The 15857-nt window shown below is 44.1% G+C and overlaps 1 protein-coding gene across 1 annotated transcript in view; it reads right to left on the reverse strand.

Annotated features, from left to right (window-relative positions):
- The window catches only part of GAK (cyclin G associated kinase), a gene marked incomplete in the record, with an annotated part of 102613 nt that overhangs the window by 69491 nt on the left and 17265 nt on the right, over nt 1-15857 (reverse strand). Inside the window, 4 exon segments of the mRNA XM_014586055.2 lie at nt 36-178; nt 6474-6588; nt 7759-7818; nt 10685-10746. Of these exon segments, the coding sequence (XP_014441541.1) occupies nt 36-178; nt 6474-6588; nt 7759-7818; nt 10685-10746 (380 nt within the window).

Consider the following 15857-nt stretch of genomic DNA (forward strand, 5'->3'; position numbering starts at 1 on the left):
GCCCCCCAGTAAAATGTGCTGAATGAAGTTGGTACCTTGAGATCTCTATGAATGATGGGCGGCTTTTGTTTATGCATGTGCTGCACTGCTCTGCACGTCTGATAGAATATCTTCAGAACCGTATCACATGATAGAGGACCTTTAGATTCAATTTTCTTTAAAAATTCCACCAGCTGCCCTAAAAGAGACAATTAAATTCATATCACCATGGAGCTATAAATGCTGAGACCTCCCTGGCCAGCAGGCTAAGGTTCAAGCTCAGCTGCCTTGGCCACGGGTACAAATGCTGCCTCTTCTGAGAGCACAGTCTGGGTGCAAGCCCCACCACCCACCCAGGGTGCTGCTTCCAGCCCTTCTCAGCTGCCGCAGGATGGTGTACAGGTACAGTGCTCACAGTAGCCCTGTTTGTAGGACCAGCACCCAGGGGCAAGCATGGTGGCAAGAGCTGGCGTGGAGCAGCCCTGGGACAGCACAATAAGCAAAAGCAATCAAAGTACAGAACCCTAAGTAAAAGAAAACACCTGCTGTGGTTAAGAGAGGACGTACAAACACCCACGTACACAGATGAAATCATTACAAACTGCTTACTGACACCTGAATCAGGATAAATATGTGGTTAATGAGAACTGCAAAAAGAAACTACAAATATATAAATATCTCAAATATCTCTAGTGAAATAATCACTAAATTTCCTTAGATGAAAAAATGACTTTCATGTTAACATGTGATCTTAGTAGCTATGTATGCAACACAGAATATGCAAACCGTAATGAGACTGTGGGGTACAAAGCTGCTGCCCTTGGTGGGCACCCACATCACAGATGAGTCCTTTCCAGTTCTGCAGCCTAGGGATCCCCAGACTTACTAGATCTGGCCTCATCTAGGTAATCTCTGGCACCTGAGGCCTGGCCAGCTGGCACCACCAAACACAGGGCGGAGGTGCTTAGAGGTCGGGTCTATCTGAGGACCCCCATGTTCACACCAATGACAGCCCAGCATGCTCCCATGTAGCCTCCCAGGTTGCCCAGACTTAAGCTGCAACCTCCTGCAAGGCTTCCCTGGAGCCTCTTCACTTTTCCTGGAGCCCTTAAACCCAATGTGCCAGTCCAGTATGGGACCCCGCCCTCCCAGGCCCTATGCTCTGGCCATCTACACTCCACAGTCGCCATGACCCTCTGTTCAGCGACTCCATGTCATCAACAGCTGGCCATGATCACAGTCCACAGCCTCCTCTCTGTGACCTTCTCCCCGACCCCACTTGCTCTCTGCCCCAGCTACACCAGCCCTTCTGTCCCTGCCTTTACACATGCTGCTCCCTTACCACGTGGCTTTTTACACAGGCTGCTCCCTTGCCACGTGGCTTCTCACCCTCACCTCCTTCAGCCTCTGGCTCAAATAACAGCTTACAAGGGAGCCATCTCTGTCCACACTATCTAAATATTTATCTCTTCCCTGGATTCATTTTCTCTTCAGCATTTCTAACTACCCAGCCCTGGGCTCTGACTTAGGCAGGAGTCAATCTGCTCTACTAGCCTAATTCGCTGAACCCCTAAAGCCTACACATGGCAAGGCCAACATGCATGTTTCAGAATGTAGTGGATGTTAGATTCTAACTGCTCTGCGGGGCAACTTCCATAACCTATGCCTTTACAACTTTTAAAACAAAGGGAATTTACATATTATAAATCTCACTATAGCTCACATGGTGGACCATGCTATAACTGGACTTACAAAAAAAAGTCACACGTTCATGCCACCAGCACAGCCCAGGCACTCTGCCCCGGCTCCTTAAGAGTCTGTGCTGGCTCTAAGGAATCCAGACTCTTCTGACTAGACCACCCTCCTCTGCTCTCCCATGCCCAGAATGACTTTAGCCCATGCCTGCCAGTCCCATCCTGGCCATCAACCCCAGGTGGACCAGGCCTTTCCCAGAACCCCCAACCACAGCTACCTCATAGGCTTCACTCCCAATCCTCAGAGGCCGGAGGGACTCTCAGGAGGAATGGAACACTCACAGATATGGGGGTCCTAAGGAGAAACAGAGGCACCCTTGAGAGAAACAGAGATGCCTCAGGAGAAATACGAGGCCCTCAGGAAGAGAACAATAGGCCCAGGTGAGTTGAGAGGAGGCTCCAGGGAGCCAAAGCAGTGCTGATCAGACCTGGCTTAGGTATGGCGTGGGTATGGGGAGCAGGATCCACAACAGGACGAGTCACAGGTCAATGACATTAGGGCATCAGAAGAAACCTGCCTGAGAGAAGAGTCTACAGCACATCCAGGGAGCCCCCTTTCAAGGCTGCCTTTGGCAGACTCCAAACCTGTTGCTGTATGGGTCCCCACATGTCCCCAGCTTCTCAAAGATCCCACAATTTCTGCACACAGGGCTGGCGCCCACCCACAAACACCCCGGCTCTCAGCTCTCTGGCCCTGCACCCACTCCTCTGCCACAGGGAAGTGGATGTTAGTAGTGGTCACAGCTTTGAATCACTGTGGGAAAGGCAAGGGCTCTGTGTGTCCCCCCTCCTTCCTACACTCCTGCCACATCTTCAACCATACCACCTTGGGAAAGTGCTGAGTCCCATCAGTTTCATTTCTCATAACGACTCAGTCCAAACTTCTTTTTTTTTTTGAGAGGTTTTTGCTATAGGGCACATGTGCTCACCAGACAGACAGACAGAGACAGAGAGACAGCGAAAAATCCCCCCCCGGGGGGATGGCCACGCCACAATCCCTTCTCCTCCGTTCTCCTCTCAGGATCTTGGGCATGCACGCACACGCACCCGGCATGAGTTTTAAGCCACCGGGTCTGGGACGTGAACTGTGGTCGACTATGTGGGAGTCCAGTGACATAGCCATTACGCTAACTGCTGGTCCCTCAGCCCAAACTTCTAAAACCAATATTTCACCATGCAGAAGCTTTCTGATACCCCAAATAATGAACAAGAGAGACAATAAACAAACCAGTCTCATCTCCAACAACCAGGAAAAATAGACTGGAAAAAACAAACAGGAAAAGCCTTGTCTGGCCTTTCTCCAAGTTACCCAAAATGGACAGGGATGGGGCCCTGTCGGAATTGCAAACATACACTGTCTGACATGAGCAGCCCCCTAGATATCTCTCCCTCCAAAGAACCAAGGCTCACACAGTAGACATGGTGCAGTCCCAGGCAACAAAACTCAAGTTCCTATAGGCAAGAAGAGAAAAAATTTCATCAAAATTAAGGAAATTTTGTATCCTTTAAGATAAAGTAAAGGGTGGGCTGGCCCCACAGCCTAGTGGGTTAACAGAGCCAGATCCCACCTGGTCAACTGCAGTTCAAATCTTGGCCCCAGAGACTTGAGGACCACACAGCATGTATGTGATTATGTGCCCCAAATCCCAACAGGATGGAGAAATGGAAGACAAGGGTTTGCAATGAGACCAAGCCCCACTGGAGGGTGCTTTCTCTCTCATACTCTCTCTGGGGAGCAAATACAATCTTAGGCAATTTTTTTTTTAAAGAATTATTTTATTTGGGGACCAGCAGTTAGTGTAATGGCTATGTAGCTGGACTCCCACGTAGTTGACCGCAGTTCGTGTCCTGGACCCGGTGGCTTAAACTCACACCAGGCATGTGTGCGTGCATGCCCAAGATCCCGAGAGGAGAATGGAGGAGAAGGGATTGCAGCGTGGCCACCCCCCTGGGGGGTGATTTCTCGCTTTCTGTCTCTCTGTCTCTCTCTGTCTGTTTGGCGAGCGCACGCGCCCTGTAGCAAAAAACCTCTCCAAAAAAAAATTATTATTATTTTATTTAACTTTATTTATTTATTTATTCATTCATTCATTCATTCAAATTTGACTAGAGAGGGACAGAGCAAGAGAGGGAGAGGGAAAGTGAGAAAGCAAGCTACCAGGTCTGGGACTTGAACCATGGTTAGCCATGTGGGAATCCAGTGTCTTTAATTACCATGCCACCGGCCGGCCCCAATCTTAGGCAATTTTTAAAAAATAAAAAAGGAGTAAGGGTAATGTACTGGCATGGAAAGATGTCCAAGATTTCTTTTTTTTAAAAGGAAAAGTGTGCCTAGTAAAATCCCATTTTGGGGACCAGCAGTTGGCATAATGGCTATGTCACTGGACTCCCATGTAGTCGACCACGATTTGAGTCCCGGACCCGGTGGCTTAAACTCATGCCCGGCATGTGTGCGTGCGTGCCCAAGATCTTGAGAGGAGAATGGAGGAGAAGGGATTGTGATATGGCCATCCCCCCTGAGGGGGTGATTTCTTGCTTTCTGTCTCTGTCTTTCTGGCAAGCACATGAACCCTATAGCAAAAACCACTCAAAGAAAAAAAAAATCCCATTTTGATAAGCATGTATTCAACTCTGTGTTGTCTGTATTTTCAATGAGCACACATTCTTTTTTAACTAAAAATAACAATAATAACAACACTCATGAAGTGGAAGACTCCTCAGCATTAGACGTAAGCTAGATAAATCAGCTAAGTTGGCAGTTTCAGTGTTACTCTAGCTGTGAGAGGTCCTAGAGGCAGGGACAGTCTGGGAGTACTCAGATGCTGGTTTCCAGACTCATTCTCCACACAAAGAGCCTGGCCACCCAGAGTGTAATGAAAAACACTCAAGAGGACTCATAACCAATGACAACATAGGAACCAGACACAATTCTGCTGTAGGGGTAAGAACCTATTATGATGATATTTTGAGGACTACCGAAGACGGCGAACATGGACTGCGTATGATATGACATCATCAAGTCATGGCAGTTCTCTTAGACATGACAACAAGACTATGGTTATGGAGGAAATGCCCCGGCTCTCAGGAGATACATGGATACCAAAATTCCCAGTTTTGATGTGTGTAACTTATTTTTTACATGGTTCAGCAAGAATGTGCAAAGAGATAAAGCAGCTATGAGAAATGTGAAAAACTTGTGAATCTATAATAGTATGCAGTAAGTGGATGTCCACTCTACTTTCATATTTTCTATAGGGGTAAAATGTTGATAAACAGAACATACCACAGTTACTTGGCAACATTTCCTCAGCCCCCAGGTGACCAATGACCCTCTCCACCCACTGACCCAGGCAGATGCCTGCCTTATACAGTAGGATGACTGTGACACTAGATGCTGGAAGGAGTACTGCAGGGCCTGACCCAGTATGGTCACTACATGTGGATGGGTCAGGTGGGGGTTCTCTAGACAGAGGAGCAAGGGCAGAGGTCAGGGGACAGGAGGCAGCCAGTTCTCAGGACACTCAGCAGGGGACACAGCTGGGAGAGGAACATATGGGTTCCTACTAGTTAGGGGCCTCACATAGGCCACATCAGAGCACTCTGCCCTTCATTATCTACCTTTTGCCTATGGCACTGTAGAGACACTCACACACACACACACCTCACAGACACTGCATGGACCTGCCTTCAGCACAGGGATCCTCTCTCCCTACCCGGCATGGGACTCCGCTAGCTCACTCACTGCTACCACCTCTGAAAACATAATCCTGACCCTGTGGAGGTCCACTCAAGGACTCCAGTCCTCTCCTGCCTCTCCAGTACCTGATCTAGGGGGGTCTGTGCCCACTCCAACTCTTCTCATAGTCACTGAGGAGGGACTGACTTGTGGGCTGCACATACCCTCCCCACTAGGCCTCCTCCACAGGGCTCCCTGCCTCAGTCTCCCCCTGCTGATAGCCTCACCTCACTGCCCAGGTGACTGACACAGCAATTGCTTGTGTCACTGCCCTTCACCAGCACATGGCCTCTAGGCCTATCTTCTGTGCAGGCTGGGCCCTCTAATTAGAAGGCTTTTCCTACAAATGTCTCCTTACAAGGGAGTTCCCCGGCCACCAGGTGTTGCACAAATGAGATTGGGCTCTGGAGAGCAGAAGCACGACGCAGACTTTCTGGCAGATGCTTGGAGGTGAACGAACCTCTCCCCCTACAGCAGACAAAGCCCAGAGCTTAGCAGAGCCAGCCCTGCCTTGTACCAGTCAGCACCAAGTATGGACATTCATGCGGACCACTATGCCCTACGATTTTCTGAAAGATGCCTCTTCAATCCCTGAATTGCCAATGGACCAAGGAGTCCTCCTGCATCTTGTGCAGCCTGACACTGATACACATGCCAGCCAGCTGAGCAGCCAGGCAGCTGCCCACCCACTACTTCCCACTGCCCTAGTGCACATCACAGAGCCATGAGGAGAGCTAACACCTCCTCCATCTCTGTTCCATGGCCCTGTCCTGTCACTGAAGACAGATGTGAAGAGATCCTTGCTCTCCTGGAGGCTGCAGCCCTGGGACTAAGATGGCAGACAAGACCAGCCCTTATGATGGGAACCTCTAAGGAAGTAAATGCACACCACTTGGAGAACTTCTGCGATACATCTGTCCTGTTCTTCCTGTTAGGACCATTGTACTCATCTTGGAAGAAGACATTGAATACTGTACAACTGTTCAGACTCAAAGGAATGTTACCTCTGCAGAGCTCCGTGAGCAGGAGGAACTCTGCCTGCCCAGTGTCTGACTCCTCCTTTCCTATCGAGGCTGCGGAACAAAACTGCACGATATTGGGGTGGCCAGAAAGTTTTTTCTGTGGATGTCTTGTTAAAGAAGAATGTGCATAACCTCGTCCACAATTCTGTGCACTTAAAATAAGCATACATAGGGCCCAACCATAGTGGCATGATTGAGAGGGTACTGCTGAGTAGTGGTTGAGGCCACGTGTGGGCCCTGATTCAGTTCTCAGCCCAAGCTGAACAGGCTAGGTATGGTGGTCATGCCTGTGATCCTAGTCAAGTGGGAGGCTGGGGTGGTGAGGTCTTGACATAGCCAGACCCTAACAAAAGCGTTTCTCTCCCTCCTTTTCTCCTTCCCTTTCCAGAGAAAGAGGTACATTCTCTCTCAGAAAATAAGTATATGTATAACAAGACTCTAAAGTCACAATGCTTGAACTGAATCACCTTACAACTTTAGCCCATGAGAGCGGAAAGATGAAGGAGAGAGCACGGGGGGACAAAGAGAAAGGAAAAGGACACAGTGAAGAGAGGAAATAGTGGTTTAGAGACCAGCGTCAGGCTGGCCACACACGGCTGACCACAATAACACCAGAGTCTGTCCTGTTCCAGGTGGGAGCAGGTGGAGGACTCAGGAGGCTTTGGAGCAGAAAGACTGTAAGCAAGGACCACATCTGCCGAGACCTCAGCTCGGACAGTCAATGCGCTCCACAAGTAGTCAGAGCTTAAAGAAAAAAGTAGGTGCTGCGAGCAGGATAGGGCAAGGCCTCACACAGGGAGCACAGGTGAAGCAGAGGAGAATCACCAAAAAGCTGCATAAACCCCATCAGTGCAGGGAGACCCAACACCTCACCACCTGAGCAGACATGCAAGGATGGCTGATGAAGAGAAGCCACATCAAGACCTGCTGGAACCACAGCCCTCAGCAGGTCTTTAGAGGGACAGACGGAGGGACGGAGGGCTTCCCCTCAGTAACTGGCCCATCCCCTGGGTATGGAGACCTCTTGGGTAGGAAAAACACTCCACTCCCAACACTTAAACCTTTCACTATATCCCCAGAAGGGAAGAGAGGAAAATGCCTTTTGACTAGAAATAGTCTATAGATAAGCTCAGTAAAAGCAAAAGGCCAATTTTAACACATCAATCAATATCACAGAGTAGCCTCATGGAAGCAGGCGGCTATAGCCTCATGCAGGCCTTTGCCTCCCTGGGTGACAGCACTGGCTCAAGTCCTGGGAAAAGGATACCATGAAACAAACTTCTTGAATGATGGCTCTGTTCTTTTCCTCTTCATTGGATAATAATCTCTGTATTAGAAAACAGCACACAAAAAAGATTAAAGTTTAGTTACTTTCCCGCATTATGTAATGTCTTATCTGTCATAAACATTTATAAAAACAAATGCAAACTGTCTGAGAGTGTAACCTGTTTCACTGTACTTTAACATTCAACATTTAACATTTGCACCTGACAAGTTGTTAAAGATCCTTCAAAGATTATGACCCAAGGACTCATGAAATAAAACTAAGAACTCTCCAAAAAAGCCAGAGTAAAATAAGAAAATGAGAGTAGATGCTTAGCAGAGACACAGGTATAAATAGTGGCTCACAAATACCAGGCCCACTCTCAGCCCACCTGCAAATGCAGGGCCACTTTGGGAACTCAGCATGGTGCAGCTATACCTCTCAACCTCCAGCATGCTGGACCTTCTGATGTGCCTCAGGTCAAACCAGAATGACCTGATCTGGTACCCATATGAGACAGCCCCCCTCCATGCACTGTCACAGTTGACCTTATTTATAGATATGCCGTGGGCACTGTTTTCTTGGCACATGGAAGCCAAGAGGCTGGGACTCCACCATGAAGTCACCTTCACAACTTACTCCAAGGCAACCCAGCTCCCACAGCACAGGAAACAGGCCCCAAGGGTTTAAGTTATGACCTGAGAACACAGTATGTACAACTGCTGAGGGTTTCACAATCAAAGAAAACAAATAGGACAAACAGATACAGATTGTTAAAAAAATAAATAAACAACAGAGTTAACTCCCTGAAAACAATGTCACTCAGAGATTTCCTTCACAATAAATCAAAACTCCACATTAAAATATTTATTACATCATGGGACCAGCAGATGGTGTAATGGTTACATCACTGGACTCCCACGTGGCCAACCGCATTTCAAGTCCTGGATGCAGCAGCTTGAAACTCATGCTGAGCATGTGCACATCTGTGCCCAAAATCCTGAGAGGAGAATGGGGAGAAGGGACTGAGGTGTTGCCATCCCCCAGGGAGTGATTCCTCCCTTTTTGTCTCTTTGGTGAGTGCACGTGCCCTATAGGAAACATCTCTCTCTAAAAAAAAAAAAACTTAAGTCAAGTTTGGTTACTTACCTTTAATGCATACTCTCTGCCACTTCCCAGATCTTGAGCTTCATATACAAAAGCAAACCCTCCTGAAAAAATTTTTAAATAACTATCAGTTCAGAGCTATAATTTTATTTATCATATTAAGCTTTAAAAATACCTTTACTAAGTAAAATACTGGACCTGTGGTTGTGGCCAGCAATTTGTTTTCCACAATATATAACGGCCCCAATTTACGCCTTTTACATGATCTGCTTCAGAGACAGGAAGAAAATAAATCTGAGAAGAGAGATCAATGAAAGGAAAACAAACAAACAAACAAACAAACAAAGAAAATCAACAAAATCAAAAGCCAGTCCTCTGAAAATAAATAAATGAAACTGATAAATTCTAGATAAATTGATTTTTTAAGAAAAAGAGAGAGATTGCTATAAAGAGGACAATTAATAATATCTAGAATAAGGGACATCACTGTCATGATGTCCAAGAAAAAAAGTACAGATAAGCATCATTCATGAATATGGATCATTCATTAAACATTCTTAGTTCTAATTAACTAAAATATTAGCAAATCAAGTCCAACAGCACATAGAAAGGATAATATACTACAACTAAGTAGAGTTGGTGTAACATTTGAAAAGTAGGACCAGCCGGCTGGCATGGTTGTTAGAGCAGTTGGATCCCACAGTCAACTGTGCCATTAGAGTCTCAGACCCAGCAGCAGAAGGAACAGGGTGGGCATGTGTACATGTGTGCCCAAAATCCCAAGAGGAGAATGGAGGAGGAGAGATTGTGGCATGGTTGTCCCCACTGTAAGGAGCTTTCTTACTTTCCCTCTCTTGCTCTTTCTCTGTCTCTCTTCAGTGATTACATGTACCCTATAGCAAATTTTAAATAAATAAACAAATATCAATTTAATTATATTGCTTTTAGGTCTAATTTGCTTAGCTTTTATTAGCTTTCTGTAGTTAAGAAAATGAGAGTAGATGCTTAGCAGAGACACAGGTATAAATAGTGGCTCACAAATACCAGGCCCACTCTCAGCCCACCTGCAAATGCAGGGCCACTTTGGGAACTCAGCATGGTGCAGCTATACCTCTCAACCTCCAGCATGCTGGACCTTCTGATGTGCCTCAGGTCAAACCAGAATGACCTGATCTGGTACCCATATGAGACAGCCCCCCTCCATGCACTGTCACAGTTGACCTTATTTATAGATATGCCGTGGGCACTGTTTTCTTGGCACATGGAAGCCAAGAGGCTGGGACTCCACCATGAAGTCACCTTCACAACTTACTCCAAGGCAACCCAGCTCCCACAGCACAGGAAACAGGCCCCAAGGGTTTAAGTTATGACCTGAGAACACAGTATGTACAACTGCTGAGGGTTTCACAATCAAAGAAAACAAATAGGACAAACAGATACAGATTGTTAAAAAAATAAATAAACAACAGAGTTAACTCCCTGAAAACAATGTCACTCAGAGATTTCCTTCACAATAAATCAAAACTCCACATTAAAATATTTATTACATCATGGGACCAGCAGATGGTGTAATGGTTACATCACTGGACTCCCACGTGGCCAACCGCATTTCAAGTCCTGGATGCAGCAGCTTGAAACTCATGCTGAGCATGTGCACATCTGTGCCCAAAATCCTGAGAGGAGAATGGGGAGAAGGGACTGAGGTGTTGCCATCCCCCAGGGAGTGATTCCTCCCTTTTTGTCTCTTTGGTGAGTGCACGTGCCCTATAGGAAACATCTCTCTCTAAAAAAAAAAAAACTTAAGTCAAGTTTGGTTACTTACCTTTAATGCATACTCTCTGCCACTTCCCAGATCTTGAGCTTCATATACAAAAGCAAACCCTCCTGAAAAAATTTTTAAATAACTATCAGTTCAGAGCTATAATTTTATTTATCATATTAAGCTTTAAAAATACCTTTACTAAGTAAAATACTGGACCTGTGGTTGTGGCCAGCAATTTGTTTTCCACAATATATAACGGCCCCAACTTACGCCTTTTACATGATCTGCTTCAGAGACAGGAAGAAAATAAATCTGAGAAGAGAGATCAATGAAAGGAAAACAAACAAACAAACAAACAAACAAAGAAAATCAACAAAATCAAAAGCCAGTCCTCTGAAAATAAATAAATGAAACTGATAAATTCTAGATAAATTGATTTTTTAAGAAAAAGAGAGAGATTGCTATAAAGAGGACAATTAATAATATCTAGAATAAGGGACATCACTGTCATGATGTCCAAGAAAAAAAGTACAGATAAGCATCATTCATGAATATGGATCATTCATTAAACATTCTTAGTTCTAATTAACTAAAATATTAGCAAATCAAGTCCAACAGCACATAGAAAGGATAATATACTACAACTAAGTAGAGTTGGTGTAACATTTGAAAAGTAGGACCAGCCGGCTGGCATGGTTGTTAGAGCAGTTGGATCCCACAGTCAACTGTGCCATTAGAGTCTCAGACCCAGCAGCAGAAGGAACAGGGTGGGCATGTGTACATGTGTGCCCAAAATCCCAAGAGGAGAATGGAGGAGGAGAGATTGTGGCATGGTTGTCCCCACTGTAAGGAGCTTTCTTACTTTCCCTCTCTTGCTCTTTCTCTGTCTCTCTTCAGTGATTACATGTACCCTATAGCAAATTTTAAATAAATAAACAAATATCAATTTAATTATATTGCTTTTAGGTCTAATTTGCTTAGCTTTTATTAGCTTTCTGTAGTGGAAAAATTATATCATGAAATTTAAAAACTCTCAATAAACCAGGAATAGAAGAAAATGTCCTTACTCTGAGAAAGGGCATCTATGAAAGACCACCAGCAATGTTATATTTAATGGTGAAAAACTGAACATTCCCTTCTAAGATCAGGAATGAGGAAAGGATGTTTGTTCTGAACACAGATACTCAACATTGTCCTGGGAGTTCTAGTCCATGCAATCATACAAGAAAAAAATAAAAGGCATTCATACTGAAAGGGGTAAAGTAAAAATAGTTCTATTTGCAGAAGGCATGATCATCTACGTAGGAAATCTACCAAAAAAAAAAAAAAAAGCCTTCTATAAATAAACAAATTTGGGAAAGCTTTATCTTGTTAAGAGCAACATACAAGTATCAACTATGCTTCTACATTCCCTGGGGTGGACAGAGATCTCTTAAATATAAACACAAAAGTTGGCTCATGAAAGAAAAAAATAATAAAAAGACTTAAAATAAATAATTTCTACTTTTTGAAATACACTAGTCAAAGAATGAAAAGAAGCCATCATCTAGCTTGCACAAATTGCATACCTGATAAGGGGCTTCTACCTAGAAAATACAAAGAAAACCAAAACTCAATAATGATAACAAAAATTTCAATGAACAAAAGATGTAGATAGACACATTAGACACACGAATGACAAGCTCATGTCAAGATGTTCCATCATTATCCACTAGGGAAATGTATATTTAAACCACAAAGATACTATTAAATATTAGAACATCTAAAACTTTAAAAACTGATAAGATCAAGTCTTAATCAGGATGTGGAGCAACCGGAATGCTTATACACTGCTTTGGAAATGTAAAATGATATGACTACTTTGGAAAATATTTTGGCAATTGCGTAAAAAGTTGAACATGCATTGACTATACAGCCCTGGTATTACAATGTTGAGTATTTAGTATTTACTCAAGAAAAATAAAGCATATATCCATACCAAGACATCTACAGTACACAAACATTCAGAGCAGCGCCATCTACAAGAGCCCCAAATCAGAAATGACCCAAATGTCCACCAACAGGTAAATGGATAAACAAATTACTCATGTGGAACACTACTCAACAATAAGAAGGGTGAAGCTATTGTTACATGTGACAATACAGATGACTCAGAGTAATTATACTTTTAAAAGGTTAGACAAAAAAGTGCACATACATACAATTCCATTTATAGGAAACTCCAGAATAAATGTAAATTAATCTACAGTAACAGAAAGTGGATCAGTGGTTGCCTGGGAATGGGAACAGAAGCAGCAGAAGGAAAGGATTATAAAAGAGAAAAGAAATTTTGAGGGAATGAATATTTTCACTACCTTGATTACAGTGACAATTACATATGGGTATATACATACATAGTATACATACATACATGTGTCAAACACTAAATATGTGTAGTTTCTTTAGCTCATTTTTATACCAACACAGCTGTTTAAAAATTAAAAAGTAAATCTATGTGGGAAAAAAAAGATGAAAGGAAATATAGTAAGTGAAAATCAATGAGAATGAAAATAGAAATAGGGAACAGATGGCATCCCTGCTGAAATCTATCAAACATTTAAGGAAACAAAAATCACAACAATCTAATATGAAAGTCTTCCATGAGCTAGAAGAGCACAGTTCCTAGACCTATTTTGAGGTCAGCATAGGCAAAGCCAGAAAAAGACATAAATACAAAACCACAGAGCAAATACTCATCAACATAGACATAATGGATCCTCGATGAAATAACTAGCAAATTGATTTGGGCAAAACATAGTTAAGGATAATACAAAATGACCAAATGGGATGTATCCAAGGTATGGTTCAACATTTTAAAAATTACTGAGGGACCAGCAGATGGAGTAATGGCTATGTTGCTAAACTCCCACGTAGGCGACCGCTGTTCGAGTCCCGGATCTGGTGGCTTAAATTCACACCAGGCATGTGTATGTGCATGCCCAAGATCCCAAGAGGAGAATGGACAAGAAAGGATTGCAGAATGACCATCGGAGGGGAGGGGACCCCCCCCCGGGGGGGGGGGGCGATTTCTTACTTTCTATCTCTGTCTCCCTCTGTCTTTTTGGTGAGCACACGTACCCTATAGCAAAAACCTCTCCAAAAAAAAAAAAAATCTATTACTGAGGCCAGTAGGTGGTGTAGTAGTTAAGGAGTGGGACCCCCATATGGCTGATAAGGGTTCAAGTCCTGGACCTGGCAGCTTGCTTTCTCACTTTTTCTCTTTCTCTCTGGTAAAAAGAAAAATAATAATAAATAAATTAAATTAAATAATTATTTTTTAAAAAAGAACTACAAAAAAATTACTGTAGTACACAAAGTTAACAGAATAGGAACACTGTGTCCTTTCAATATTTACTGAGAAAGCTTATGTCAAATTACTCATGATTCTCTAAAAATTTAATTAAAAAAGTTATTTTTCATTTGCCAGAGGGCACATGCACTCACTGGAGACAGAGACAAAGTGAGAAAGCACTCCCCCATGGTCATCATACCACAATCCCTTCTCTTCCAGTTTTCTACTCTTTTGGGATTTGGGGCACATATGCCCAGTGTGTTTCTCAAGCGAGTAGCTCAGGACTAAAAACGACACGATTTGCCATGTGGGATTGAGATGCTTTAACCACCATGCCACTGAATGACCTCCCATTCATGATTTCTTAAAATAGTGATACAGGGAGGGACCAGCAGTTAGCGTAATGGATATGTTGCTGGACTCCCACATAGCCAACCGCAGTTCAAGTTCCAGACCCGGTGGCTTAAAACTAAGGCTGGGTGCATGTGCGTGCGTGCCCAAGATCCCTAGAGGAGAATGGAGGAGAAGGGATTGCAGCATGGCCATCCCCCCAGGGGGTGATTTCTCGTTTTCTCTCTCTCTGTCTCTCTCTGTCTGTGTGGTGAGCGCACACGCCCTATAGCAAAAACCTCCCCCCAAAATAAATAAAGATACAGGGATGGCCCCATAGGGCAGTGGTTAAGTACTCTGCATTGTGAGCTGAATCCCACATAGCTGACTACAATTCGAATCCTGGCCCTGGTGGCTTAAAAACTCTCCAGAGGCATGTATATGAGTGCCCAAAATCCTGACAGGAAGAGGAAATGAAGGGAAAAGGATTGTAGTGTGACCACACTCCACCAGGGAACACCTTCTCTCTCTGTCTCTCTCTCTTTCTCTCTGAATAACTGTGTGCACCCTCTGGCAATAAAATAAAACAAACAAATTCTCAGCAAACTAGAAATAGTTTCAGCAAGTACAAAAAAACAGCAGTTGGCATAATGGCTATGTCACTGGACTCCCATTTAGTAGACTGCAGTTTGAGTCCTGGACCCGGTAGCTTAAACTCACGCTGGGCGCGTGTGCATGCGTGCCCAACATCCCTAGAGGAGAATGAAGGAGAAGGGATTGTGGTATGGCCCCTCCCCCGGGGAGTGATTTACTTTCTGTCTCTGTTTCTCTCTGTCTTTCTGGAAAGCACATGTGCCCTATAACAAAAATCTCTCTCTCAAAAAAAATTTAAATTAAAAACTATGGAAACATCAAACTCAATTGTGTTTTTTCCCCTAACAGTAAGAACAAGGCAAGAATGTCTGCTCTTGGTACTGTTTATATTTTACTAAAGATTATAGTCAACTTAAGAAAGCTAGAAAAAGATCAGAGATGGAGAACAAAAGATATAAAATTCCAAATAAGAGAGCAGTAAGTCTAACAGATCTATTCTACAAAATGGTGACTATAGTGTGAGAACGCAGCTAACCACGGGTCAAGTCCTAGACCAGAGGCTTAAAAATCACATCAGGCTCTTGTGCACATATGCCCAAAATCCTGAGAATGAAAAATTGTGGTGTAGCCATCCCCCCAGGAGGTGCTTTCTCACTTCCCCTCTCTCTGTATCTCTCTCTCTCCAGCAAGTGCATGTGTCTTAAGGAAAACAACCTTAAAAAAAAAATACGGGGCCAGTGGGTGGTGTGGTGGTTAAGGGCACTGGATTCCCAGATGGCCAACAGTGGTTCGAGTCCTGGACCTGGAGGCTTGTTTTCTCACTTTCCCTCTCTCTCTCTCTCTGTCCCTCTCTGGTCAAATTAAAAGTAAATTAAGTAGGGACCAGCAGTTACATCGCTGGACTCCCATGTAGTCAACCGCAGTTTGAGTCCTGGACCCGGTCGCTTAAAACTCACATGGAGAGTGTGTGTGTGTGTG

The sequence above is a fragment of the Tupaia chinensis genome, unplaced genomic scaffold (assembly GCF_000334495.1).
Source record: "Tupaia chinensis unplaced genomic scaffold, TupChi_1.0 Scaffold000111_1, whole genome shotgun sequence".
Lineage (NCBI taxonomy): Eukaryota > Metazoa > Chordata > Mammalia > Scandentia > Tupaiidae > Tupaia > Tupaia belangeri.